Consider the following 26,683-nt stretch of genomic DNA (forward strand, 5'->3'; position numbering starts at 1 on the left):
GTCAGAGGTCCCTAGACAATGACAGGCCAACAGTGTCCCAGCACAGCTCCTGTTTTAACCCCCGAACAGAAATGCCCCAAAGATTTGTGCTAAGTGGGCAGTAAATGCCTACAGCCAAACACATCCTGCTGAGGTGGTTGGACAGCTTACATTTGTCAGATGAGCCCCAACAAACTGAATGTGTTCAGCTTGGTTACCTCAGGAGGCAGGAAACACCAGGTGAAGCCTCTTCAGAGAAGTCTACAGATGTACTCTGGTAGCAGCTCACCTCGCAGAGGGAATATTTCTGTGATTCGCTGTGTTCCCACATCATAAACTGTGTCTTTTCTGTCCCTTGAGCATGTAGATATTCCTTTCTAAACATCCTTGGTGTGACTTGTAAGATCTGCACCCACTTAGCACAGTGTCATTCTACGTATTCCTTGCATTACTGTAGTAAACTTGGCCATACCCACGTGAAAAGCACAATTTTAAATTTTTTTTAAGTCAAGTTACCTCTGAAATTGCCAGATCTGGTCTATACCTAATAGGCAGGAGTGGAAAAGAGCAAAAGTCTGGGTGCTGTCTGGATTTTTTTTTCTTTTGGACAGAGATTCAACAGGGAAAGCAAGAAACAGTCTGAAAGGGGAATTTTGTATCCAGTAAGGAGAAATGGACAATCTGCTTGAATTCCAGTTTTACGAAAGAGCTCTCTCTGGGTTTTACTTAGAATAAAATTGAAGATACTCCAGAGGTCTTCTGTTCTGCAAATCCACAGTGCAAATAGGGAATAAATGAAAGAGTGCTTTGTTAATCTTTTTGACTGGACTATCCAGAAGTAAAGCTTCTTCAAACACTGAGAGCTGTTTGACACTTCCAAAGCTGAGAGCACAAAGTGAATAAATTCATTCTTACTTCCAGCTGAATATTTAGGAAGCCACACTCAAGATTTGCATAAAAGAGCTGTCAAATATTAGCCAGGAATAGTTGTTCTGCCTTGACTGTAGTGGTTGTCTCTGTTAAAAATGAACACAAGCACTGTGGACAAACCTCATGGAACAGCCTGGGAACTGTGTGTACTGACTGTCTGGACTTGACTTTGGGTCATCATGTAGGTGTAAAATATCAAGGAAGGATGCAGGACTTCTGCAGCTGGATGACTCTTGGGTGCACATGGTGCCTGTCCAAAAGGGGAGATGTCAGAGCCATTTCAGGAATTGTTTGGGATGCAGCATGGCATTACTTCTCAGGCTGATGCTCAGCATTCCCAGGTTTGATTAGTAGTTATAGTTCATTCTCCCTATGTGACCTAGAGCTAAATTACTGAACAGCTCTGGGCCTTCTTCATTACTTGAGGCTAATAACAACCAAAGAGAAACAAGCAGCTGCAAGGCCTGATTCACTAATGCTTACAAACTGTTCTAAAATTATTAGGCAGAAGCAACATATTATTGCTCACTATTCCTGGAAGGCCAAACTGTCAGCAGTCTGTTTACCCAGAGGAATATGCGAACAGCTCTAATGACAAATAGCCCCAGGAACAGATGCATTTTTCAGCCCGTGAAGCTGGTTGAAAGATAAAAGCACCATGTCAGGGAAGTCTGCACAAGTGAGATCCCCTGTGAAGGAGAGGGAGTGCAGGAGCTCTCCATGGGGGCCTTGGCCAGGAGAAGGTGCTGGGAGTCACTACAGAAAGGTGTGTGCTTACAAAGAAGGTCTCCTGTGGCTTGTCTTTCCACCAGAACATAGAGATAGGGTGCTGGCACATCTCTGGGCCTGCCACACTGGGTATGTCAGTATGATCAGCTGCAGGCAGCTCCAGAGCTGCTCTTTAGACCAGACTCGTGTCCATCTGCCATGGTTTGGACAGGGCAGAGGCTCTCTGGAGAGCAGGCAGAGCTGGGAGCTTGAGCAGAGACAACTGCCTGCTCAGCACGTCCTGACTGCACTCCCAAGAGCCCACCAGCACTGTTTGGATGTGCAGTGGAATGTGTTCTGCTCCTGGTTGCTCTGGGTGCTACACTTTCCAATTCTGTTAGCGCCTCTCTCTTAACACCACTCCTACCTTTGCCCACTGAATCAGACTTCTTGTAACACATGTTGTGCAAGAAGAGCCACTAAGGTAGAACTCTGCAGGAGTCTGTCCTGCTTCTTGCTGCTCTCTAAGAGAACAATTTACTGCCATCAAGAGACCAGGGCATGTGGGTGTGCAGCAGTGAGAATTAGTGAGAAGGAAGTACATTACTGTATGGGGTTTGACCTTTCTTGAACTTTCTGTAAATTTGTACCCTCCAGAATATGATAAAAATCCCTTATAGAACATCGTCCTCTCTGAACTGCAGTAATGAACAGATGCTCATAAGATCTTCTCCCACATTCCCCGAGATGGAATTCCCTGGGATTGACTTTGCCAGGCAGGATCTCTTTTTCTACCTCAGTCCTGCTCTGGGCTTAGAGAAGCTTCAACTACAGCTTAATTCACTGAACTGAGAAGTTATGTTTTGTTCTCACAGTGCTCCAGTGGGAAATCTGCAGATTCATTATAACATCCAGTCCACAGCCCACACTGCTCACTAATCTTTAGTTCTTTGTTCTTTTTATAACAGAATCAGAGAATCACAGAGTGGTTGGGGTTGGAAGAGACCTCTGGAGCCCCAGGGTATTCCTGTATTCACAACCAGCTCTGTTCTGCAGTGGTGTTTTAACTCCCAAAGCTAGTTTGAGTGTGTATTTTTGCTCTCTGGTAGTTTCCTTGTATTCACCCACATGGTGTCTATTTTCATCTGTCTTGTGTCTCACACTTTGACTGTGAACTGTTCAGGACACAGCCTTTTTCCCCTGTTCACACCACCTTGCACAGCAGTGTTTTGGTTGGCAAGGAGAGCTCTTTAGAGCTCTGCTGAGAACAGCAACATGGGGCACTTTTCCCTTAGGAAGCTGCTTCCTGGAGGTTGTTGCTATTTGAATCCTAAAGCCTATGGAGTTGTGACTATTAAGAACTGAGGCTGCTTTGGGGAAAACAGGAATATGTTAAGAAGCAAGGACTGGCAAGGTGTTAAGTGACTATCCATTAGCTCCATGAGAATTCAAAATAACCATCTTAAACTAGCAGAGTGACTTAACTAAACACAGTGATTTAAGCTGACTGTGTCAACCTCCACTAAAAAACACTGACCCCAACACCCAAAGTTTTCCAGGTCAGCTGCATGTGTTGAGGTAGTGTACCAGTGTCTCTCAGTTCCAGTGCACCACAGTGTCAGTTTCCTGAAGGTTTTATGTAAAGCAGCATGCTAGCAAGTTGCCAAATGTGAAACATTAAGCAACTTTTGGACAGCTTTTTAAAATTCCTCCATAAAATTTGCCATTCCAAAGTACTGAATGTCTCTGTATTGTTGTTGCAAAGCATGTTATTCATGTGGAATCTCCTCTGCCTGCAGAATGAGCTGGTTCATATGGATGTCATCAAGCTGTCAGTGGAGGGAAGGATGCAGGGGCCAGAGGGGCTGCAGCTGCAATCGCTTGGTAAGAGCCCAAGTCCTTGCCATGCCGATTAATTACTGACACAAAGCCTCTAATCAGTCATTCTGGGAAGTTAAATTGGGAGCTGAGTGTTGAGATGGAAAGGAGCTAAAGGAGGGTAACGCCTCTTGCTTTCTTCATGTAGTAGGGCAAAGTCTGTCTGGAGCAATGGCCACTAATTGAGTCAAATTTTGCTGGTTACATACTGTCTTTACTTGTATAGAAAGACAAATTGGACACTAATTCAGAGAGTGTCCATTTCACTGGCATATTTCTGTGCAGATAAGGCACAGGCATTACCTGTATATGTCAAAATTAAATCAGTTTTGTTCTTCCTACCAGACATTTATATGGACTGGCAAAGTCAAGATGAAAAGCAACCTTTACCCTTTTCTGGGTGCATGGACCACCCAGTCGGTGTTGGGAGCTGCCCCATCAGGTTTTTGGCTCTTTAAAAGCACCGCATCTATTCTGAACTACTGTGTTAGGCTCCCTCCATACAAAGTGGAGTCAGTGCAGTCCTTCTAGGCTGAATCCTCTCTTCCTGACCCTCCTGTGTTTGAGACAGGATTGGATGAGTCAGCTCTGGAGGTCCTGGATTGCACAAGGAAATCCTTGAGGAATCATCTTATCATCCTTCTGCACCTGCTTTTGGCAGAGAAGATGGGACCTATGTTTGGAGAGGGCCCTTGCTCTGCATTTAAAAATTGCTGTGTTTCTAGGCTAGTAACTGCTGAGCAGTTTGTTTTTGGGAAGGTTTGCAGCACCACATAGGTTGCAAAAGACCAGCTAAAGCAGTACACTGCAGAACTCTCAGGGGCTTTGGGATTATTTGTTAGTGTTACTGTGAAATGGATTTTCAAAGACTTGTCTTGAATATTTAATGATCTATTTAAATGTTAAAAATTCAGACAGTATTAGATGGTTGAAATTACCATGACAATTCCTTCGAGAACTACATTTTGTTAACGTTAAAGACATAACATTTCAGACAGCTGCCTGTGCAGAAAGTTCTCTGTAACTATGTGTTTCTGAGCCTTGTCTGCTTATTTCTGTCTCTCCTCCAATGGTTGCTCCAAGTAGCTCTGGCACTCACCTGATCTTCTGCTCAAGAGCCCTGCTGAAGTTTTCTTTCACCAACATGTGAATTGGCGTTCTTGGGTGATGATGCATCTGCCTCTGGAGCAAAAGCCACAAAATCTCAATGAGTCACATCCTGTTGTGGTTGACACCTGTTTTAACACCGTTCACGATGTTGCTCAGTTCAGGGCTTTTGACAACAACAAGATGCCCAGCAGAGGATTTCTCTTCCCAAATCCCATCCTTTGCTGTTGGCTTTGCTGAAGTGAGCCTGCTAAACACGTTCAGAGTTAAGGACAAAAAGAGCACAGGGAGGTATGATGGCATGTTTCCTCTCTGAGCTCTTTTATGCATGGAAAACCATTTATATTTTCATTGTTATTAAACAAAAAGAAAATATCTGTTCTTTCCCAATAGGAGGCAGGCCTGATCCTCACAATGTTTACATTTGCACCAGGCATTTGCAATTCTCACCAAAATGAATCCCAGGCTAAACTGTTGTTCCAGTTCCCTTCCAGTTCTTTTAGTTTCCTTTTCCCTATCTCCATGTTGGCTTTTCCAATTGCAGGTCTTGGGGACAGGCACAGCTTGGAAAGTGTTAGCAGAAGGCGTGGCTTTAATTTCTTTTGTGAGCTTCTGGCTAATAAATCACTTCTGAAATCACAGACAGTGTGTGTTTACCACAGGCAGGGAGCATGTGCTGTCCAGCTGAACCAATTCTCTGTCTGACAGACCTTTCTTCTGTTAACAGGCTCCGGGACATCATTTGATTTTCACAAAAAGATAGACTATCTGTTTCTTGTTGGTACTGAAGAGGGAAAGATCTATAAGGTAGGAATGATTTCTTTATTCTTTGTTTTACACCCCCTAACCCATACGTGTCTTTCAGGTTCATAATCTGAGCTGTTTGCTCAGGTGTTAACAAAGCACAACTTCAGAGCCTGGTCCTGCCCTGGGATGCCTGTGGTGAGCCTGAGACCAGCACAGCGCTGCAGAGGGTCACAGGGAGCTCTCTGCACAGACCCAATTAAGACCCTATTTTGCAGGAACATTTTTCATGCAAACTGCATCCCAGAAAAATGCTTTGTGGATTGCAGCTGTGCAAGTGAAATGCTATGTATGATCAGAGAAGAAGTTAAAAGGCATTAATCCTCTGTCTTCATGGATGTGGGGAAAATGGCAGGAAAAATATAATCTCTTTTCCTTTTTAGTCCTGTTATCCCATGAGCAGTGAGGCTAATGAAGCCAGATTTCCTATGGATTAATGTCCTGCAGCCCTTCCCTTCCACAATTACATAGAATCATAGACTTATTTAGGTTGGGAAAGACATCCAGTCACACTTTCTCCTTGCTCTTCCATCTCCAGTTTATCACTACCCACTCACCCTTTCCTCCTCCTGATCACCCCAGCTCAGTGATCCCACCTCCATGCTGTAGCCCTTAGTTAGAATCATAGAATGGAATCATAGAATCAGTTGGGTTGGAAGAGACCTCTGAGATCATCCAATCCAACCCTTAATCCAACCCCACTTTGACTGCCAGATCATGGCACTCAGTGCCATGTCCAGTCTCACCTTACAAACCTCTGGGGTTGGAGAATCCACCACCTCCCTGGGCAGGGCATTCCAATGCCTGAGCACTCTCTCTGTAAAGAACTTCTTCCTGATATCCAACCTAAACCTCCCCTGGCAGAATTTGCCCCTGCCCTCTTGTCCTACTGTTGGTTGCCTGAGAGAGGAGACCAATACCCACCTGACTACAACATCCTTTCAGGGAGTTGTAGAGAGTGATAAGGTCTCCCCTGAGCCTCCTCTTTTCCAGGCTAAACACCCCCAGCTCCGTCAGCCTCTCCCCACAGGACTTGTACTCAAGTCCTTTCACCAGCCTCGTTACTCTTCCCTGGTTCCTGCAGGCAGTGCTGGCTGCCTCCCCTCAGTGCCCTCCTGCAGCCTGATGCTGTAGTGCCCAGCTCCAGCAGGGACCTGTGGGCCAGCTGCAGCCACGTGGTGAGGGCAGCAGCACACTGGGGGCACTGCCCAGATGTTTGTACTCCGTGGCTGTCCCTTTTAATAGACTGTGTAAGACCTCAATACTGCCAAGTCCCACATGCAGCCAGTTTTGGCTGCAATTGCCAGTGAGGTCAAAACTTGTTTGTGAGGAGAGACCAACAGACAGAAGGACACAGGCATCGTGTCTTCTTAAGATATCAAGTTAAAAATAGGAAGTTTTGAGTTCTGCTGTATTTAGCTTTGAAAATAAAGCCAGTAGCCTCTCCCTCATAGAACTGTTTGTTGCACAACATTCCTCTGAGATGGTTTTGGGACTCTGTTGAATCTGAGGCCACAGCTCTTCAAGTGTGGGGTTGGACACTCCACAGGAGGCTGACATGCAGAGCAGATGCACCCAGCCATCCCTAGAGGATGATGTAAACTTCTTCCCCAGAGCCCACCTACAAGAGGAATAGGAAACAGAATAAGAACCCAAAGGAAATAATATTCTGAAGTCAGTATCAGTCATTTAGGCAAGTTGTACTTAACAAATATGTGTCCCTTCCAGAGGGTTGATGCTGATTGAAATCTCTCCCTCTGCCAGGCAGTAACTAGGGAGGATTTCTGTGTACTGTGTTGTGTCTAGTCCTGAGCAAAAGGCAGTACAGAACCACATGTTTTAAATTCCACTGTGCTTAAATAAAGTGATGGACCTGGAGGAGTTTAACTGGATGTCAATGTGAGGTGAAGGCCATCAGTTACCCTTCAAGGGAAATGTTCTGGCTGGTATCCTGGCTGAGTTACATAGGAAAGGAAATTCTTCATGGGGCAGCACTACATAGGAAGAGAATTTGGCAGCATATACCTTGAAAAAGTTATAGGTGTTTCTGCCTTAGATAATTTTCAATAAAACTAGAACTAGAATGGAGTTGTAATATCAGAAGTGATCCCAGCAAAGTCACAGAAATACCTTAACCACTTATTGGAGGATAAATGCAGAGAGATACTGTTACAAAGGATCATCACTTTCATCCTCAGTGTTACTGATGAGTAACATTCTTGCATTGGTGACCCTTATTGAAAAGTTGGACCTCTCACACATTGTGCAACACTGCCCTATGAAACTCTGGTGTTCCCACTGGCAGGAGGAGCCCATCTTCCATCAGGTTGTGGGGGTTCACACTGGGCAGAGAAATGTTGTGTCTAGCACAGGCAGACCTCCATAGTATCTACCAAAACATGGGGAAGAGTGCTTGCATCCTCAGCATCCCCCAGGAGTTTGCTACAAGCAGTTTCAAAAGTTTGGGGGTCAGCTGCTTCTCCAGACATTTCTCAAGGGCTACCATCATGTGCTTTATGGAAATACTGCAATTACTGGAGCTACCTGTGGACTGCCTGCTGGAGCCCTGTTGGGAGCAGGGACAGTCCCACAGCAGCCTGGGCAGCTCTCAGGTCCTGTGGCCACCCTGAGTGACACACTCAGCTCTCCTGCACTTGCCACTGCATTACGAATAAGGACTGCATTAGGACTCCTTACATGCTGTCTGAGTCAGGGATCAAACATGGGCTGGTCTCCAAGTGGCTGAATTTTAGATTATTTATTTAAAAAATTGGAAAGTGAATTTCAGAGAAATGTGGTTTGGGTTTTGTTTTTTTGGTGGTTTTTTTTTCCTGAGACAAGGCATGCCTGCAAATAGCATGATGATATGTTAATTCTTTAGCTGCAGGACAATTATGCTGAAGTTTTGAAAATGGCTTAGTTAATAGTGTTTCTGAAGCCAAGAAATCATTATCTTAATTACACACAGACCTATCTATTGCCCTTTTATGTAGAGGAGAAACTGTTTCTGCATTAATATGGCTCTGTAATGCAATTCTGTATGCTTCTTTGCATATCTTATTTGCTGTTTAGGAATTGCTCAGCTTTGGTATCGAAAAGCATGGTCTCTGAGATTCATATTGAAATATTTAAGGCTTTAAGTCTTTGGCCAGAATTACTTCCCAATGAACAGATGTTCAGCCAAAAAATTGTGGTGAGATTTGAATATTTTTATGTAAGATTTTGGTTTTGTTCAGTCTTAGGCTCTTTGCTTGAGAGTGTAACAAATGAATATAATAAAACTCAGTGCAAGACTGAATAGAAAGAAAAGGTTATTCTAATTTTAAACAAAAGTAATTTCATTCATTCTCTCATACTAAGCACCAGAACATTTGTATCTTTGTGTTCAGGACAGGATTATGTGGTTTTACAAATGGCAAAGGATGCTGGCTGTTGAATCCTTATCACATCTCTCAAATGACAATGACAAACTGGTTTCTGGACAGGCTCTGACTTCCAGTGACCCTTTAGTAATAGAGAGATCATTTGTCTCAGTGTCTAGTCTTGCTTTATCTTATGCAAAGTTGTTTTCCTTGTCTGGGTATTTTATGACTTGAGTTCTATTCCTCATCTTCTCACCACCTTAACTGTGGGGCTTCCATGTGTTCTGTCCAGTTGATTCTGGACTGATTTCATTTGCCATCAATTACCACAGGTTCTTTCTTTTACCATTTCCTGTTGTTTCTGCTGTCATGTTCACATGCCTCGATTTCTATTTTAAGCTGTACTGCAACTCGTAGTGTTTCTATTACAGATCTCTACAAGCATCACTGAGCTAAACCACAAAGAGCCTCTGGGGTAGCTGGTAACAGCCTGTCCACAACAAGGTGTGACATGTTTGTGTCAGTGGCTTCTGAAGAGCACCTGGGGTGTGCCAGTGTTGGGCAATAGTCTCTTTCTGTGGCCAGATACAAACCTCCTCTAAAAAAGGTTGCTTTTTTGATTTCTGTATTGCATAGACTCTCAGTGTTTCTTTTAGTAAACTGAAAAAACTCTCTGCCTTGTAGGGACACTAAATACTCATCCATTCACCATGGATGTGGGGGAGTTTTGTGTCAGACTAATGTCTAGTGTAAACCAAAGTGCTGTTAATGAAATTATTCCTAAGTTTTTTGTCCTCAGAGTTCTCCTTTCCTCACAGTATTCCTCCCCCATAACTGTAGCCTTTTCAGGAGTCATCTTTGTACTGGTTTCCTGTATTACCACAGACACATTTTTGCTTTCCTGTCTCATCATAAAAAAACTGTTTACTATTCACACACATCTAGCATCATTTTAATAGGAGAAAAACACTTTCAGCAAATTGGAGTAGTGCTCTAGAAGATCAGAGAGGCTGCACAAGTGCCTTCTCTCTGAATCTACTCATCCTCTTCAGAGCTCTCCTGCCAGGAGTTAGGTGTCACATATTCTATGGGTTTGGTTTTTTATCCTGGCGTGTCTAATAACTTAAACTGAATAGCAGGGAGATACTTTGCCAGCACTTCTAGTTAGCTCAGAAACTCATTCATTAAAGTTATACCCTTTTTTGGAGCTTTTTCTCAGGTTTGTGGCGTTTCTTCAAAATGCCTCTTGGAAAGAACATGGCCCTGCCTTGTACTCAGGGACAGTGACAAAGGTTGTGGTGAACGTGTGGATGCCTTCAGGCTAAAGCAGGCACAGAAGGTTCTATCTCACATGGGGCACAGATAGGAATCTGCCCTACAGAAACCTTTTATCTGCTGATTTAATAGAAAAAAAATGCAGATCCCTTTCCTGGTGCAGCCTGCAAATCCCGTGCTGTGGATCAGCACATCCAGGGCATGGCATGATGGGCCTCCTGTACCAGTGCCCAGAGAGCAGCACTGGCCAAGGGCTCAGCCCCCACGAGGTTTTGAAAGCAGAGCACTGAGCATCACAGTTCTGTTGGATGCACACAAATCTGGTTCAGATCTCACTCTTCAAAGTTGTCATCTATTAGGGACCTTCAATCCACGTACTTGGAAGGACAGATGGATAAAGCAGCTTCTCTCTTGTGTTACTTACTTGTGATCCATTCTGTCTGTTCACAGCAAAGTGATTTTCAAAACAAGCCAAGTACCAATTTTCTTGATGGCTGAACATTAGGAATTATGAAGTAAAGTTATGAAACATGCCATTAGAGGAGATTTTCATCCCATAATTACACACAGGAACAGTAACTCTGAGTATGCAGCAAACTATTAGCAAGCACTAGACCCTGTCAGTAAATCTCAGTGGGACAGAAGCCACTTTCTTGTTTCTGTTTCCTACCACAACAAACCTCCCAGGAATGTAGGAGCTGCTGCTGTGGGAATGGGTTAGCACCCTTAATCCAGTACCTGAACCAGTGAACAGGTCTGAGAACCCAGACAGTAAGTGTCATGTGTGAAAAACAGTTAAGCCTTAGTTAGAGCTTTGGTTTGCAATAATTAAAGTCATGTAACACTTCAGCAATCCTGCTGTTCAGGCAGATGATGTGTTACTGCGTTCTTGTTGTGACAGTACTGAGGCAAACCAACAGAAAATCCTGAAACCAACTGTGGATACAGTTGTGTGTGAGAACACAAGCAAGAGAACATTTTATGTGAGAGGAGAACTTTGTCACTAGTGAAGGAAGCCGCTAGTATGCTCAGAGGGCAGGAGGTCTGGGCAGGAAACCTAATTTTTATGTTTACACAAAACTGACAGGACCTGGATCAGGACCTGGGTCAAATCTGCTTGCAGACAAGTAGATTGTAATTTCTCCACCCTTCATAAACACACACAAAATGACTTTTCCAGGGCTCCCAAATGTCTGCCAGCACTTGTAGACATCCTACATTTTGGCATTCAGTAACACCTGAGCACTGATGCTGCCAGTCTGACGCTGTCACACATGTGGGGGAGTTGTCCAGTTCACAGGCTGCTCTTGGCTGGGGTCCAGTGGGGCCCACTGATGCTTTGAGGATGTCCTTGAGTTCCAGCCAACCTCTGATGGTTCCCACACCCCTGCAGGAAGTCACAAGGGGCACAAAAGAAAGAGCTGCAGTTGTGTGATGGGGCAGGGCCTCAGAGCAGGGTCATGGCAGCAAAGGGATTTTTAGCATGTTTCCAAAATCCTTAGAGCCAAAGGGTCTGATAGGACTTTCTCATGCTGAGGGGACTGTTACTGGAGGTTTTGACTTCAACACTTTAAATGCACACAGTGCTGTGTGCTACTGAACAGCACAGGGAATGTTTTCCTGTGTCTTTCTTGTGAACCTTTTACAGAGACACAGCAGGAGCCCAGGCTAGCAGGAAAGCAGTGGGGCTCCCACAGTGGAGAATGGGCTCTGGGCTCTGGCTCTGGCTGTAAATCCAACCAGACAACTTCAATTCTTATCTCTGTGTATTGCAGGGAAGAGCTAGATGTTGGCTGCACATGGGGTGAAACAGTACATGCTAAATTATCGATTTTCTGTACACCTCTGGGTACCAGTCACCTCTTCCCAGCCAGCCCAGAAGATCCAGAGAGGCCCTATGACTATTCAGAGACATCTTTCTGCAGAAATTTGAGCTTCAGGAGAAGGTCTAGCTCTGATTACTGACTAGTTCTTTCTATTGCAGTGTTCCAAAAACTATTCAAGCCAGTTTCTGGATGTATTTGAAGCCCATCACATGGCCGTGGACACAATCAGCTGGAATCCCTACCACTTGCAAGTCTTCATTTCCTGCAGCTCTGACTGGACAGTCAAGATCTGGGATCACACCATCAAGTACGTTCTGCTGGGTCCTGGTGAGGGCAAGGAGGTCCAGCCTGACCTGCCAGCTGCACATGCCAACTCTGCTCATACCTCAGTCTTGGTTTTCCCCCCGGGTGTTGATAATGCTAATTGTTTTCTTATTTTTGATCTGATGACTCAGGTTTTTACTCCTCAGGAACGACATGTAGGATCGAGCATTGGCTGCCCAAAGAGCTTGCTAAGCAGTGGAGCTCAGCACAGAGCCTGGCTGCTTTTCTCTGGACCTAGCTTTCTTCAGGCAGGACCTTCTGTGGGAGGTTGATTCTTCTGAAGCAATGCTACAGAGAAATGTCGGGGGTTGACTTATGGCCTCAGGGGCCAGAAACCTCCTAAGAGCTAGAGAGGCAAAAAAAAAAATTGCTACACTTAAAAATATGGAATGAAGTTCTGGGTTAGTGGTTGAGGAATGTCTGGTTTCAATCAGGACATTGATTTTCTTGTATATCAATGAGAGTCAAGTATTTCCTGTTGCCAATGGTGCTCTAATATTCAATATTATTGTCAGAAGTCCAGAGAGGGAAAATCACTGTTTCCCATATGATTGTTAACCAGAGAGACTCCATGTTGCTGTGTGTGTTGGGGAGAAGCTTTCAAAATGCATTCAGAAAGAAAGAAACATGCTACCTCTCTTCTCATCATAGCAGGTCAAATCCTGATCCATTTGTGTTGATGCTCAGCTTTGCTTTGCCTTTGACTTGGACCCTGGCTGTCATCTGACCCAGAGAAATACACTCCCACTCCTGCAACATCCAAGTGGTTATAGCTCAATGTTACTCTTCCAGAGCAGCACCTGTTTAAATGAATTCTTCTCTCTCTGTCTTTTTTTTATAGGACTCCAATGTTTGTTTTTGATCTGAGCTGTGCTGTAGGGGATGTTGCGTGGTCGCCTTACTCCTCCACAGTCTTTGCTGCAGTCACCACTGATGGCAAGGTGAGAGGCTCAGACCAACACTCCTCTGATCTGAGCTGAAAGAAAGTCAAAGGAGATTTGGGCTGAGCACGGGAATGATCAGCCCAGTTTTGGCCAAATATGTCAGGTAGCTGCAGTTTCTCCACCAGCAGGAATCCACCACAGGGAGAGGCTGATTTGGCTGGAGATTCTCTGAACTTCTTGCTGCTGTATGGCAGGATCATTTTGGTAGCTGAAGACCCTAAAACTGTTAATTTGCTTTTGCTCAGTGTGATGACAGAGGACACAGAAGTCATAAAGCAACAGAGAGGAGGAAATGTGGCCAGCAGCATTTCTTGCTCTTTCTGCCCCTAAGGTCTCCCACACCCTTGCAAACAACAGGGCCAGAAATCCCTCAGTTGCAGTCCAATCATGCAAACAGCTGATGTCAAAGCCAGTGGGTTTTAGCAGGTGCTGGGGCTCAGCTGCACATCTCACTGCAGCCTTGACAACCCCATCAGAAGTGCAAGTGGGCTATCTTCTCTGAGCTCAGAGGCTTCCTGGGGGCTAAACTCCCCCAACTTTTGGCATAGGAAAACTTCCTGCAGTCCTAATTTTCTCTTACACCAGGGAAGAAGGTACTCAGAGGACAGGGAGGAGAACAGGGTTCAGGGAACAGGCTGCTTTCTCCTGTGCTTCTCTGCCCTTGGCATACATATCCCTGGGCATTAATGGCTCACTCCTTCTCCAAGCAGGTGCATACAAGTCCCTCCCTGCTCTCCTGTGGGCCACATCAGTGCAGGTGGGCAGCTTGCACATAACAGGATTAAAACACTGACCTCCCCGTGCGTCCCTGGGGATGGAGAGATGACACCCCAGATCAGAACTCCCCTGGTATGATCTTACATCAAGGCAGTGGTTCCAAAGCTTCAAGGTATAGCGAAGCAATAAAGTGGTTATATACTTATACTGATACTTAAAAAAATCAATTATAGTAATATGCTCAGGGTCAGCCAATAAAACTTAGTTCCAATTAAATAAAATCAACATTTTCCCACCATATGAGGCTGTCTGCAAGAGTAATAATTTGGTAATGAACTCCCTAGACCAGTCTTAATATTAAAATTATGGCAGTTACATTTTTGCCTCTAGCCATCCATTGTAGTAGCACCTTCAAAGTAAGGAGAAGCAATAGAATAAAGTGGTTATATATTTATATTAAAAGACCAATTATAGTAATATGCCTAGGGTTAGCCAATAAAACTTTGGTTTAGTTAAATAAAATCAACATTTTCCCACAATGTGAGGCTGTATCCAAGAGTAATAATTTGGTAATGAACTCCTTATACCAGTCCTAATATGGATATCATGGCAGTTATGTTTGTGCCTCTGGGCTTGGCAAGTAGCCAGGACATATACCTATCCATCAATACTGGTTTAGTACTATGAGACCACATTGCTTTGCCACCATGGGCTGTATGTTTAGCTGGTATAAACTGGAAAGTCTGTGCAGTTGGCCAAAATTACTCAAGCAAAAGGATGGCTTTATGTGTCTCTATCATTGAATTGATGCCTTGGAAGCTTTATTGCCATTTAACCTTTATGTTATAGCAAGAAAATAATTTCACTGATACACTGGCTCAGGCTGTGAATTTGTCTTTCCCAAGGTAAGCAAAAGAAATGTCTTCACTGGGTCACCTGGTCTCCCTGGAAGCTCAGGATGCCACAGCCCAGCCACATTAGCTGCAGAATCCATGGGCCTGGAGTTCATGTGAGGTTATGGATAAGGCAGAAGCCTGATTGCCTTGGCAGCACTTGTACCCAGGGTGTCTCACCTTGGCTATCCTACTGATGCCTTAAGAGACCCCAAAAACTGGACTCCGAGCCAAGTTGGTGTGGGATAAGATAAAAAGGTAGATTCTTTAATATCTGGGCTTAGGGCTCTCAGGAATATGTGATGACACACACACCCTTTGAACACTGATTTCCATGTTTTTTATATTGTCCACCCAATCCTCAGTTCACACATCTCTCGTCCAGCCTCATCCTGCCCCTTGTCACACCTCCTCAGGATTTGAGTCATGGGTCAGTGGGACACCTTCTTCATCATCTCCCTCTTCCTCAGCACACATAGGGCCCTTGGAGCTTTTCCAGTGTTCTTAGACCCAAGGTTGTTGGCTGATGTTTGTGCCTCACTTTGCAGGCCTTCTATCTTGAAAAGAGTTTAAACAACTAAAAGAATCTGAGCTATTGATATGGGGTAGAGTTTGGCATGTGAAAACATTGAACTTAATACTACCACATTAAAGTCTGCATTTTTACAATTACTTCTAAAATCTACAAAAATTAAAAAATCAAAAACCCCTGAGACATCACTACCTTGGATCTAAAATCCTAACTGGAACCAGATCTAATTCTGCTTTATGCCTTTTATCCCACACTCTGAGAAGAGTGGCCATCACCCAGGAGCAGCCCAAAACTGGGCTGCCTGGAAGGACAGGTCCAGGCAAGATCAATCTGCCTTCCCACTGCAGAAGGCTGGCCAGGACTGATGCTGGTGGAAGAAACACTGGGCCTGTGTTAGCTGTGTTAGCCACTAACCATGCTGGCTGCAGCAGGGTGTGTCTGAGACATAGCTTAGTTTCCATTGTTCAACAGAACCTTCTAGATCTGCAGTGGAAGGGGAATAAATAGCTCTTTACAGCCTTTTTATTTCTGGACATAGTCCACTTCATAGCAGGGTGTGCTTCTTGTGAATAACTCTGTGCTTTGCAAAGGGCAGGCTCCATTAATGCTAGGAAAATATCTGCATTAACAGGATGTTCTATGATTCTACAGCACAGAAAAGTACAGGACCTGGAGCCAGAAAATAAAACATTAAAGGCCTCCTGTTCATAAATGGCCTCTATCTTTGCATCTGCACATAATCAGGCCTGAAAAATTTGAAGGTTGCCTGGAGGCAGTTTTAAAACCAGGCCCTCAATGCAGTCTTGAAGGGATACCTGGCATACTTTGTAAAACACTTTTCGTTACTCAGACTGGTACTATGTGTTCAAAACATGTGCATGAGCCCCCTGACTCAGAAATTGGGGCATTTTAGAATCTAAAAATCTCTCAATCCCCATGAATCCAGGAGGTGGGGATTTAATAAAAGCTGGAAATATCAGGGGCATTATGATGAAGTGTGTTTGTTGGCAGCTGGGCATCTGCTTTGGCCAGCACCACCTCTTCATAAATAACCCAAGCATGCACATTCTGCCACTGGTGCAGTGGATAGTAACTGCTGCTATTGCTCTCCATCATGTTCTGGGTAATTTCCTTAGTCTCCTGCTTTGCCTGCTGGCCATTTTATTTCAGAATGAACATAAATGATTTGCAATGAAAATTGAAATAAAATAACAATATCATCAAGATGTGCAAATACGTGCCAACACTTCCTGGACAAAAAAGTCTCCCATTTCTAGAAGTAGGTGTCTAAATAAGTGGCCTGATTTTAAAAGTACTGGACAGCCAGCTGCTTTTATGGGAGCTGCTCTCTGCTGGATGCCCTCAGAGTGGTTGTTACAGAGCATTCACCTTTGGTTTCAGTGTGCAAAGTCCACTGCAGTTTGACCATGTGATTTCATTTCAGGTGACGCTTACATTCCTTGAAGATTCCACAATGGTTCCTAAAGCAGGCAGGTGGAAAGATCTGTTATTCCTAAGCATGATTCTTCCAACTTCCTTGGCTGGCAGCATCTCTGTGACCCCTTCAGGCCATCTCCTACAGAGCCCTGGGTGCAGATACTGATGAGATCAGCACTGAAATAAAGTGCAGTTAGAGAACACCTTGTGTTGTAAATGGTAAAAGCCAGACATGTAGAAAAAGGCTGCCTAGGATGGGAGACATGCATTGAAGACAACCGGGGTACAGGAAATTTGGGGATGTTGGATCTCAACTTATTGTAAGGGCAGAGAGCAGAGGAATGAGAGGGGTGGAATTCAAACCTGTGGCATTCAGCAGCATTTGCCTTTGGGAGCTTGCTTTAAGACTATCTCAAACTTATGCTTAAAGCAGTGGGAAAAAAACCCCCGAAACATGTACAAGCAGGATTCACACCTGAAATTTCCTTTTGGGCTTCTTTTACTTACTTTCCTTAAATAAGGACATGGTGTTGGCTTTTCCTCTACTTCTGGGCATTCAGATGATTTCTTGTGCTGAATTCACACATGAATTGTTACCCCTGTTAAAAAAGCCAAAGACACCCATGTCACAAGTGTCCCCAGAAGTGAGGATCCCAGGCCACAGCTGCCCCATGCAATGGCTGAGCCTGCTCAGCCTGGAGAAGCCACCAGTCTGCCAGGAGGTCATCACTGAGTTCAAGCCAAACTCTTCACAGCAGTACATGATGAGACACAACAGCTGAAGTGAGTTAAAATGAGAGGTTTGTGCTGGATATAAGGAAAATTTCAACCGTGAAGTCAGTCAGGTAGTGAAGCAGCTTCCCTGGACAGGCTGTGCCATCTCTACCCATGGAGGTTTTCAAGACCACATTGAGTAGAGCCCTGAGCAAACACGTCGGACCTCAGAGCTGATCTTGCTTTAGGCAGAAGGTTAGACTTAGGGACTTCTGAGGGTCTCTTCTAACCTGAATTACTTTCTAATCCCATGATGCTATGAAATGTCCTGTGCAAAAAGGAGGATACCAGGGGTTTTACAACTGGCTTGGGAGCATACGCTAAGTGCAAGTCCATTTGCTGTCATGATTTTGAGGGCTGTGCTCTTCATCATTAATGCAGCAAGAAGAAGAAGATGTTATAACCATCTTCAGTAAATATTGATAGCCTCAAGATAAATGCCATCCAAGTGTGCACTCTGCAGAGAAAACTGGTCAGACATACACTCCAGGGCTTCTCCCCATTAGTGAAGCCATTGACCTTTCAAGATATGAAATACTTGAAACAACCCCAACCTTCAGGAGTTTAGTTAAAGGGTTTTGGTGCTCAGGAAGCAACTGTGCTCTTTCCTGCTTATATAAACTTATTTCACTGTTTGTACAACTGTTTTAAATGAGAAGTCTTGAAGACCAGCTTTCTGTTGTATCTGACTCACAGGGTAACATGCCAAGGGTATTCTGCCTGCTGGTCTCCGTATGGATTCTTTCCCAGCTAGGAGAGAAACACTTAGTTTGTAGTGTGTCTGCACACAGAGAAATTTGCAAAAACTTGCTGCCCATTTAGCACTGACTGGAAGAAAAACCCAGTCTGTTTTTAAAAGCATGATTGATTTTGCAGATAAGGGGATTGTTAAACCTTTCAGGTTTGCAAATATTTCACAGGCTATTTTGGACTTACTCTTGCCTCTCTTTGTAGGGTGTGAATCTGGGGTGCCAGCAGACCTCTCAGCATCTCAGCTTTTGCCCAGTGGTGTCAGGACAGTGCACATGACTTCAAATGTCCCTGCTGCATCTGAGTCTTTCCTCCTACCCTTCTGCAGTAGCCCGTGGGGTTTATCCATGCCGTATGGGGCCACCACTAGTTCTGCTGCAATAGAGTCTTTCTTAGCTCTCTGCACCATGGCCAGAGCCATTGCTGGAGTGTAAAATCCCTGTGTGAGCATAAGTCTCCTTGCCTTCACCTGGAAGGACCTTTGAGTAGGCTGAAGGGGGCAGAAGCTTTCTCAAAATAGCTTTGAAATTGTATTTACAGCATAAGTGGGTTTTTTCCTGTAAAACTGTTCATTTTCTTCTGCAAAACCCAAATACCACATAGGAACCAAATTTGCCTTTTCTGCTTCATGACCATATGTGAATGAAAAAAATTATTTAGCATCTCAAAACATTTTGTTTGTTGATTTACCTGTTAAACTTTGGACAAAAACCTGCTGCAGGCACAGAGTCCATTAGGAGAATCTACAAAGTTTATAAAGCTTCACCTCTCTGCTCTTTGTTACCGGCCACTCCTAAGAATGGTTCCTCACTTTGGTTTGAATTTGCAAGTTTGGGCTTTTGGTGTTTCAGCCACTGAGAGCCTCCAGCTGTCTGCCCCATCCTTCCATACAGAGCAGCTCCTGAACCTTGATCTTTATTCCTTGGCATTTTATAATGACCTGAAATCTGCACTGGTTCATTTTAAATGCCAGTCTCCAAACCATAACAGTTCAATACCTGCCTTATGAACAGCTTTGTTGCCCTGCCATGAGGTGCACTGACTGCCTCTCCCATCAGACTTGATGCTGCTCTCCCTTGTGCAGCTGCCTGCCTTTGCCCATGCCCCAGCCTCCAGGGCACAGCCAGGACCCTGCCAACACGTGGAGAGATGGAGCTTGGTCATGATCTGTGAGAACATCAGGGGCTGGGCTGTGAGTCCCAGTAGAGAGTCCCAATAGAGAGAGGGACTGGCACAGCTGGAATGTGTTCAGGTAGCAGAGACTTGGGAGAATTGTCCTGGGACACTTATGGACTGGTTGAAACAGTCTCCCTGTTCTTTATTAGGTATTCATGGTAGGATGGCAGAGTAGGGAAGAGACAGCAGATTGGAAGAAAAACTCTTTGCCCAGTATTCAGGACTATGACAGTGCAGAAGAGATTAGCCAGCCTAAATATGCTATTCAGAAAGATCCTGGGACTAATCATTCATTGCTCTATTTGTAAGCATTGGCAGATGAAGCAACAGGGAGCCTAGTACAGCTTTAGTAAGGCCATATGACATAAAACTGATCTAATATATTCTTGAAAGTAACAGGCCTGGTAGATCAGAGGAAGAGGATGTAACACGTGCCTACAGGTGACTCCAGGGACAGAGCTGGCACAGTCCACAAGCAAACTACAAGGCAGGAGAGCAGGTAGATGTGGCACAATGGAAGTCATCCTCAGCAGAGTGTGCAGGGGATGCTGCTGGGACTAGGCTGGCACTGAAACCTAGCAGTAATTTCTGAGGGAACTAAGCAGGCAGGACTTATGAGTGCTTTAGTGCCAGAACTGAAATTGTAAGTGAGTGTGACAGCCGCAGCAGCAATTTGCAATCAGCGAGATGAAATTCAATAAAGACACAAACTAAATGTGCAGTATGAAATGAGCACTAACTGGGGAGCCAACAGGACCATGAGAGAGGCTGGGGACTGCCTGTGCTGCTGTGCTCCTGCTAACCCTGTTCTGCTGAGCCACAGCTGGGAGATGCAGGGGAGAGTCACTACATGAGCACGGCCTGAGCTCAGGCTGGACATTCAGTACTCTCTAAGGAAGGGTCATCTCTGCTCTGCAGGAGGGATTATGGCTGCTCTCATCAGCCTAGCTAGTGCATGAGTTCAGAAGAGATTCAGTTCTGTGTTTGACTTTCACCTTTCAGAAGTGATTTGGAAAATAACATTGAATTCATTACAAATGTGAAGAGCAGAAGGAGGCTTTGTGATTCATTCTAAAGCATGGTATTAATGTTAAAGAGGAGAAAAACAATCGTCACGGGCAACATAAAAGGATCATATTAGACCAGACTGAAGTGCAGCTAGCTCAGGGGTAGGCTGTGTCACCTGTTTAGCACCAGATAACAGCATTCAAAATGTGCAGAACCAAGACATGAAGGAAAATGTCTTAATCATGGAGGCTTTCAGAGCAGAGCCAGGCTGGCACAAGTGGTGACGGACAAGAAAGCTGGCTTGGATAAACTAGTAATTTCTTGTAAAACAATGTCTCTTCTCTCCAGAAGAGACCAAATGATCCTGAGCCTGTCTGAATGAATAGCTGTTCCTCTGCGTGCTGAGGCTTTGATTTCTTACTGATTTGTGGGAGCTGAGTCAAGTCAGCTGAGGCTGATGCTGTTTTCCTACCATGTCAAATTAAGAATGACCCAGTTCTTACTGAATGAGGAAAAGATGAGAGATGCAGCCCTACAGTGAAGCAGCTCCCACAGTTAAGTCAGGTGACACAAGTGTTCTTTTGCCTGCTGTGTCACGTGCCCTGGAGCAGTGGGCTGGGATGCTGCAGGACCAAGGGATGTGCTTAGACCTCTCCCATACCCCAGCATATGCAGCTGGCCTCTGACTGGCAAAACTCAGCTGGTTCAGCCCCAAAAGTAGCTTTCACAGATGCCTGCTCATCCTCTGAACTCAAAGCTACCTCTGAACAGAGCTGGGGGCTGTTCTTTTACCAATAGCATGAATGTGCTGTGAAAGCCCATGAATTTTAGGGTCTGTCTGGTGCTAGGATCAGGACAGCAGTACCAGGATTCCTGTATTGTCATTGCAGTAGCAGGGAGGCAATTAATGTTTTCTAAGTCAGGTCTTGTTTCTTCCTGCCAAGCCCCTGACTGCCCTGGATGTCAGAGGGACTAAGGACCATCTTACAGTGCTCATTTGTAACTCAAAGGTGTCCTCCTAGAGAAAATTAATTGTATTGGAAGCTGTTCTGGCTACAGTTGGTGGTATAGAAATTGTGCAAAGTAAGGCCTACATCTCATGGCAGCTTGGCTTCGATGCAAACTGGGACTGCCCTGCCTGCCCAGTGCCTTTGGGATGCTCCAGCAGCTGTCTTGATGCCTGACAGAGTCTGGGGGTGGCCTGCCCACTTGTTAAATGTATTACCTGAGAGTTGGAAACAAATCATCTGTGGAGTTTGCAAATGGATGATTCAGTCAAGAAAATGAGGTAAATCGATCACAAAGGACAGTGAAAGCCAAGCACTGAAAGAGATGTCAACTGGTAAAGGGCAGCATGGTATTAAATTACCCCTCACCTTTTGCTCCTGCACTGGTATTATTTTTGTTGCCAAGTTACCAGGCACATCTGCCTTGTTCTTACACACATATATATTTCTCCCCAGCCTTAGTTCCGGTTGCCATCAGGTTGTTTTTGAACACGTTAGCATTGTGCAGACCTCTGCTGGGGAGTGAAGGCTTGTAAGGCTGGAATAAAAGGACAGTGAAGACTGCAGCCATGGCAGACCCAGCGGGAGTTTGAGGCTTAAAATAAAGGGAGGGTAGGTCAAAGTAGCTCTTCAGCCCCCCTCTTCATGGGCCACAAAAGTCAAGTAGTTTGTTCTGCTGGCAGAGAAGCTTTGCTGTTTGGAGGGTGCAGCTTCCCTGCAGATTATGTTGCATTTCCCTCCTGGTGCTGCAGGGCAGGGAATGACACAGGATACAGAGACAGAGGGCTCCAAGTCACCTCAGAGCTGCCAAACACTTGAGAGCCAGGACTGGCTTTCAGGCTATTAAGTGCAGTTTGTAGAGCAGAGTGGGAGAAATGAGTTGTTCAAAACTCTGAACATGGTGTGGTGCTGGAGCTTTGGTACTAGTCTTGGACACACGCTGTGCCAGCCTCACAGTGCAGTTGTATGAAGCCTCAGTGGAGAACAGCTGGATTTGGGGAGGTGGAATGCTTTCACATGATTCATAGACAGAGGAGCTATTGGTCTGGATGCAACTGAACTGGGTTTCTTCTCTGGCTATTGGGAAGTCAGGCATCAAAGCAGCTCATTTATGTCAAATATTTTCTGCAACTGTAATACAGTAGACTTAAGTTCATTATTGCCTATACATCAAGCATGAAGGCTCAGTTGTTACTGTGATGGCAGTTTAAAATTGTTCTTATTGGATAGAAAGCATCAGAAACTGCAGAATTCACCTTGTTTCACCTTAGAGATAACTGGACAACTGCTTAAATTCAGTATTGCTTTTGAGAGACTACTGACTTACCAGAGTAGCTGTCCTTCCATCAAGAAGTTTGCTTTGAGCACCTGCCTGGCATGTCCACCGTCAGACTGTCCAGCTCTTGAGTATTGTGGGTCTGTTCTTCTTTTGATTGTGGCTAATGCCAGCTCATAAATCCTCATGCTGCAAGGAACTGCTTAGCTCAGCAGCCTGGGCTTTGTCTGAAAGGTGGGATATGTTCTCCTGTGCTTTCTTGGACTGGGCCCGAAGATTTAAAGGAATCATAGATAAAATTGCTGTTGGAGTCATTGGTTACTCCAATGGAGTCATTGGTTACTTCAACTGGAGTTTTATTCTCCTGCAGCTAAGCTGGGGGAAGCAGAGTTCTTACACTTTCCTATTTCAGACATTTTCAGATTTCTTTTACCTCTCTGTGTCTCTTTCCAGGTTTCTTGGTCTTGGAGTCTGATTTATGTTCCTTTGCAAGTGACCACATATTGTTAGTAAGAACTCTGTAAAAAAAGAGCTGAAATGCACTTACATATTATATTTTTAGCTATTAGCAGAAAAAATAGAAGGTGTCTGGTGTGGTCTGCAAGCAGCAGGGCTCCAGACCTTGCAGGTTCCTGACTTACTTCTACTGGATCTGAAGAAAGTATCTGATAGAAGTGAGTTTGTTGTAAGGAGGCTTCTGTTCCCTTCTCTGCTGACATGCACCAGAATGGAAGCACTTTCTGAGCAATGAAAATCAGAGGTTTTAAACCTTCACTTTGTAGTTTCTGTATTGCTTTGGGATGACTGTGGGTGAGCAAGTGTGATGCCCCAGGTCTCAGCCCCTGCAGCGAGGGCCCAGCCCAGGCAGCGTGAGGAGTGGCATGCATTGCTGGCAGGAGAGGGGGAACTGTCCATAGTGATGCAGGAAGGGGGTTTTGATTTTGGATTTTCACATTTTATAGATTTGAGGAACACAGTAGCTGGAGCAAAAGCAGATCTAGTGTCTTAATATTTCTAGCAGTTTGAGTTTAATGTCTTTCTATTGTTACCCCTGCCCCAGATCAATAAGCTCAAATTCCTTTAGCTGTTTAGTCTCTTTTCAAGGCAGAAGGTTGAAGAATATCAAAAGGAGACATAAACACGGGGCACAGTGACCCAGAAGTCAGAACATTGGAAGAACTCCACAAGTCTGAGGAAGAGGAGACTGATGAAGAAGAGGTCTCACCGACCTCGACTCAAATCCTGAGGGGGTGGAACAGGGCTGAGGCTGGGGCAGGAAAAAGTTAAACTGGAGATGTGTAAAGTAGTGGTTGGATGGATCAGATTATAAAAGCCATGGAAATTAGAGCTTGCAGAAGTGCACGTCAATGTATTCCTGGGTGAGTCTGGGTGCTCATTAAAGCCACTGCTCTCTTCTCTTATCTCCTACCAAAATTGCCTTGGAGTGTTTTTTCACAGACTTTTCAGGCAGCAATGGGGGGACCTCACTGGTTTGTAAGCTCTGGAAGAATACTGATACAAGTAACAATCCCCATAAAGATGCCCATATGAACCCACTGCCTGGCAGTGTCTGAATGTCATCTCTCATGTGGATGCTGCTGGATGAGTGCCTGATGTGGAACCTGTGCTCCATGGAGAGGGTTTGGATGTGGCTCTGCTTCTGGTCATCCTGCTCCTCAGGAATGCTGGAGTCACACATGGAGTTGAGTAACACTTTTGTGGGCCATGGTTGCTCTTCCCTGGGTCATACACTCTGAGAGAGGTCATCATGCAAGGCCTGAGAGGCCATCTCTGCATGCAAACAGTGACCTGTACTCTGGAGGGACAGGAGCCACCATGGCAGGGGGGTGGAGAGAAACTGTGTGTAACTGGTGAGTCTCTAGGGTCCAGCTGGATCCTGCTCCATAATCCTTAATCCCAGGACCTGAGCCAGCTCATGGGAGTAGGAGTCCCAAGGAGACTCAAGGTTTTAAATGCCTCATTCTTTGGGCACAAAGCCCTGCCCAAAGCCCAGAGCAGCTCTGTAGATGGTGCTGGTCACATGTAGCTTTGCTGCTTTGCAGCACTGTTAACCTGCCTCAGGTGTTGTGGGAAGCCCTGTGCCCCTTTTAAGGTACTCCCAAAGCACCAAAAGCAGTGTTGGTCTGATCCTGTTTCCCTCTCTCCTGAGAGTGGTGGTAAGGTTTTAAATAAAAGCCTCTGAAGTCCTTCCTGGTGCCTGTGGCCCACCCCTCCATCTGCACCATCTGACAGCTGATATGAGGCTGATGTTTCCAGCTGAAGTACTGCAATAGTTTCTTCTTTTCCATGATTCCCTTGGCAAAGGAAAACAAGCCCATTTGTTTAGAAGCTCATAAAAGGGGAGCTTTATAGTAGGAACATTCATAAACTTGTTTGCTTTTGACCTTCTCCACATTGCTGATAGTTTCGAGTTCTCGTCCCAGGCATTGTGCTTGTCTGGGCTGTCCGTGACATTTTTGAAAAACAGCCTCACCCAGAGTAGTTTAAATTGCTCAGCACTCCAGCACTGAGCCTTCAGACATGCTGCCTTTCTCCAGTGCAGGGCTGGGCAGGATGTGCAGGTAGGATACATTGACAGCCTTGCAGAGAGCAGTGCAGACCTGCCTGCTGAAAAGAAACCTGGCCACTGCTTCCCTGTTGCCTTTTTTTTTTGCTAGCTTAAATGTTGCTGTTCAAGCAGAGGGCATTTCCCAGGCTCTTAGGTTACTAAATTAATAAAAGTATTCTGTGAAGGCAAGAAATTAGATCTTTAGTGAGTATGGATCATGGGAGACTGATAGATTTGAAAGAGTGCTTGTTCTGTTTCAGAGATAATAGGTAAGACAGCAGGTGTAAAGTACAAGCGAGAACAGCCACCTTTATTTATGTCTAGGAGCAGGAAATTGGAATTACCTTTCATGGACTCTGAGACCTCAAGTGTCAGGCCAAGATTGAGTGTTTAATGCTGGCATCTGATATTTTGAGCAGATAAAAATGCTGCCATGCTTTCGCCCGTGCTTCTGTTGACTGGGGAACAGAGCCTTCTGGGGAAGGGCTCTCCACACTGCAGATCCTCCTCTGTGGCTGATTGCCTTCTTGAATTGTACTGTCATGGATTTCTTCAAAGTATGTCTGAGAACCTTGTCCATTTTCAAGTGCTTTCCCATCTGGAAAAGTCTTATTCTACTTCTGGAAGTAATCATCCTCATATTTTTTACATTGATAGAACCTTTCTTTGTTCTCCTGCCCAGACCAAGGACATCACAAGTTGCTACTGGCATAGGGCTTTTAAACCTATGAACACACAGCAGCTCATGAAACTTCTGCTTGCAGATGGCCCAGCTCTTTGCTACACATGGATTCAGATAAAATTCACCAGCTCATTGCTGTGTAATGGGAAGGTAAATGTACTGATTTGATACAAAACCCTCCAGGCTCTCTGGAATGAGCTTTTATAGAGTAGCATTGTCTGATTTCAGATAATTCCTAGATTCAAACTGTGAGCATGGCATACTGTTGAAATTATGTTTCCTCTGTCTCTTAAGTGCTGGTAAACAAGACACAGCTGTCCGAAAGTGTACAAGTAGTTCAGTCCTAATTTCCTCTATATTCCCACTGTACTTGTTAGAATAAAATATTCCATTCCCTAGTTTTTCTGAAGACAGAAAAGGTAAGAGAAACATAAGGCTGAAAGTCTTCACAGTGGACACCAGCTGGGAGTCCAACATGCTGGTGACTGCTGGCCTTGGCACTGAGGAAGAGAGTGGCATCATGTTTTATTAGTCTTTGCAGTCTGTATCAATAATGGGAGCCAACTGCAATTATTTGGAGATAATGTTAAGTTAATACATTCTCTCAAATAACTGCCACTGGTCCCTTTGGAGTCTTAATGAAATGTACATTATTAGGCAGATGGTGGTGTGGCAGGTCTGTGTCACTGCTGTATCAGTGCCAGAGGTCTGAGGTCCATGCCAGT

General features: G+C 44.8%; 1 protein-coding gene across 1 annotated transcript in view; it reads left to right on the forward strand.

Moving 5' to 3' along the window:
• Positions 1-26,683, forward strand: part of DNAI1 (dynein axonemal intermediate chain 1) — a 148,085-nt gene that overhangs the window by 91,034 nt on the left and 30,368 nt on the right. The window contains exons 15-18 of the mRNA XM_071580462.1: positions 3,417-3,501; positions 5,330-5,409; positions 12,028-12,176; positions 13,035-13,134. Coding sequence (XP_071436563.1) covers positions 3,417-3,501; positions 5,330-5,409; positions 12,028-12,176; positions 13,035-13,134 — 414 coding nt within the window. The remainder of the gene's footprint in view (positions 1-3,416; positions 3,502-5,329; positions 5,410-12,027; positions 12,177-13,034; positions 13,135-26,683) is intronic.

This window comes from Pithys albifrons, chromosome Z, assembly GCF_047495875.1.
Source record: "Pithys albifrons albifrons isolate INPA30051 chromosome Z, PitAlb_v1, whole genome shotgun sequence".
Taxonomy (NCBI): Eukaryota; Metazoa; Chordata; class Aves; order Passeriformes; family Thamnophilidae; genus Pithys; species Pithys albifrons.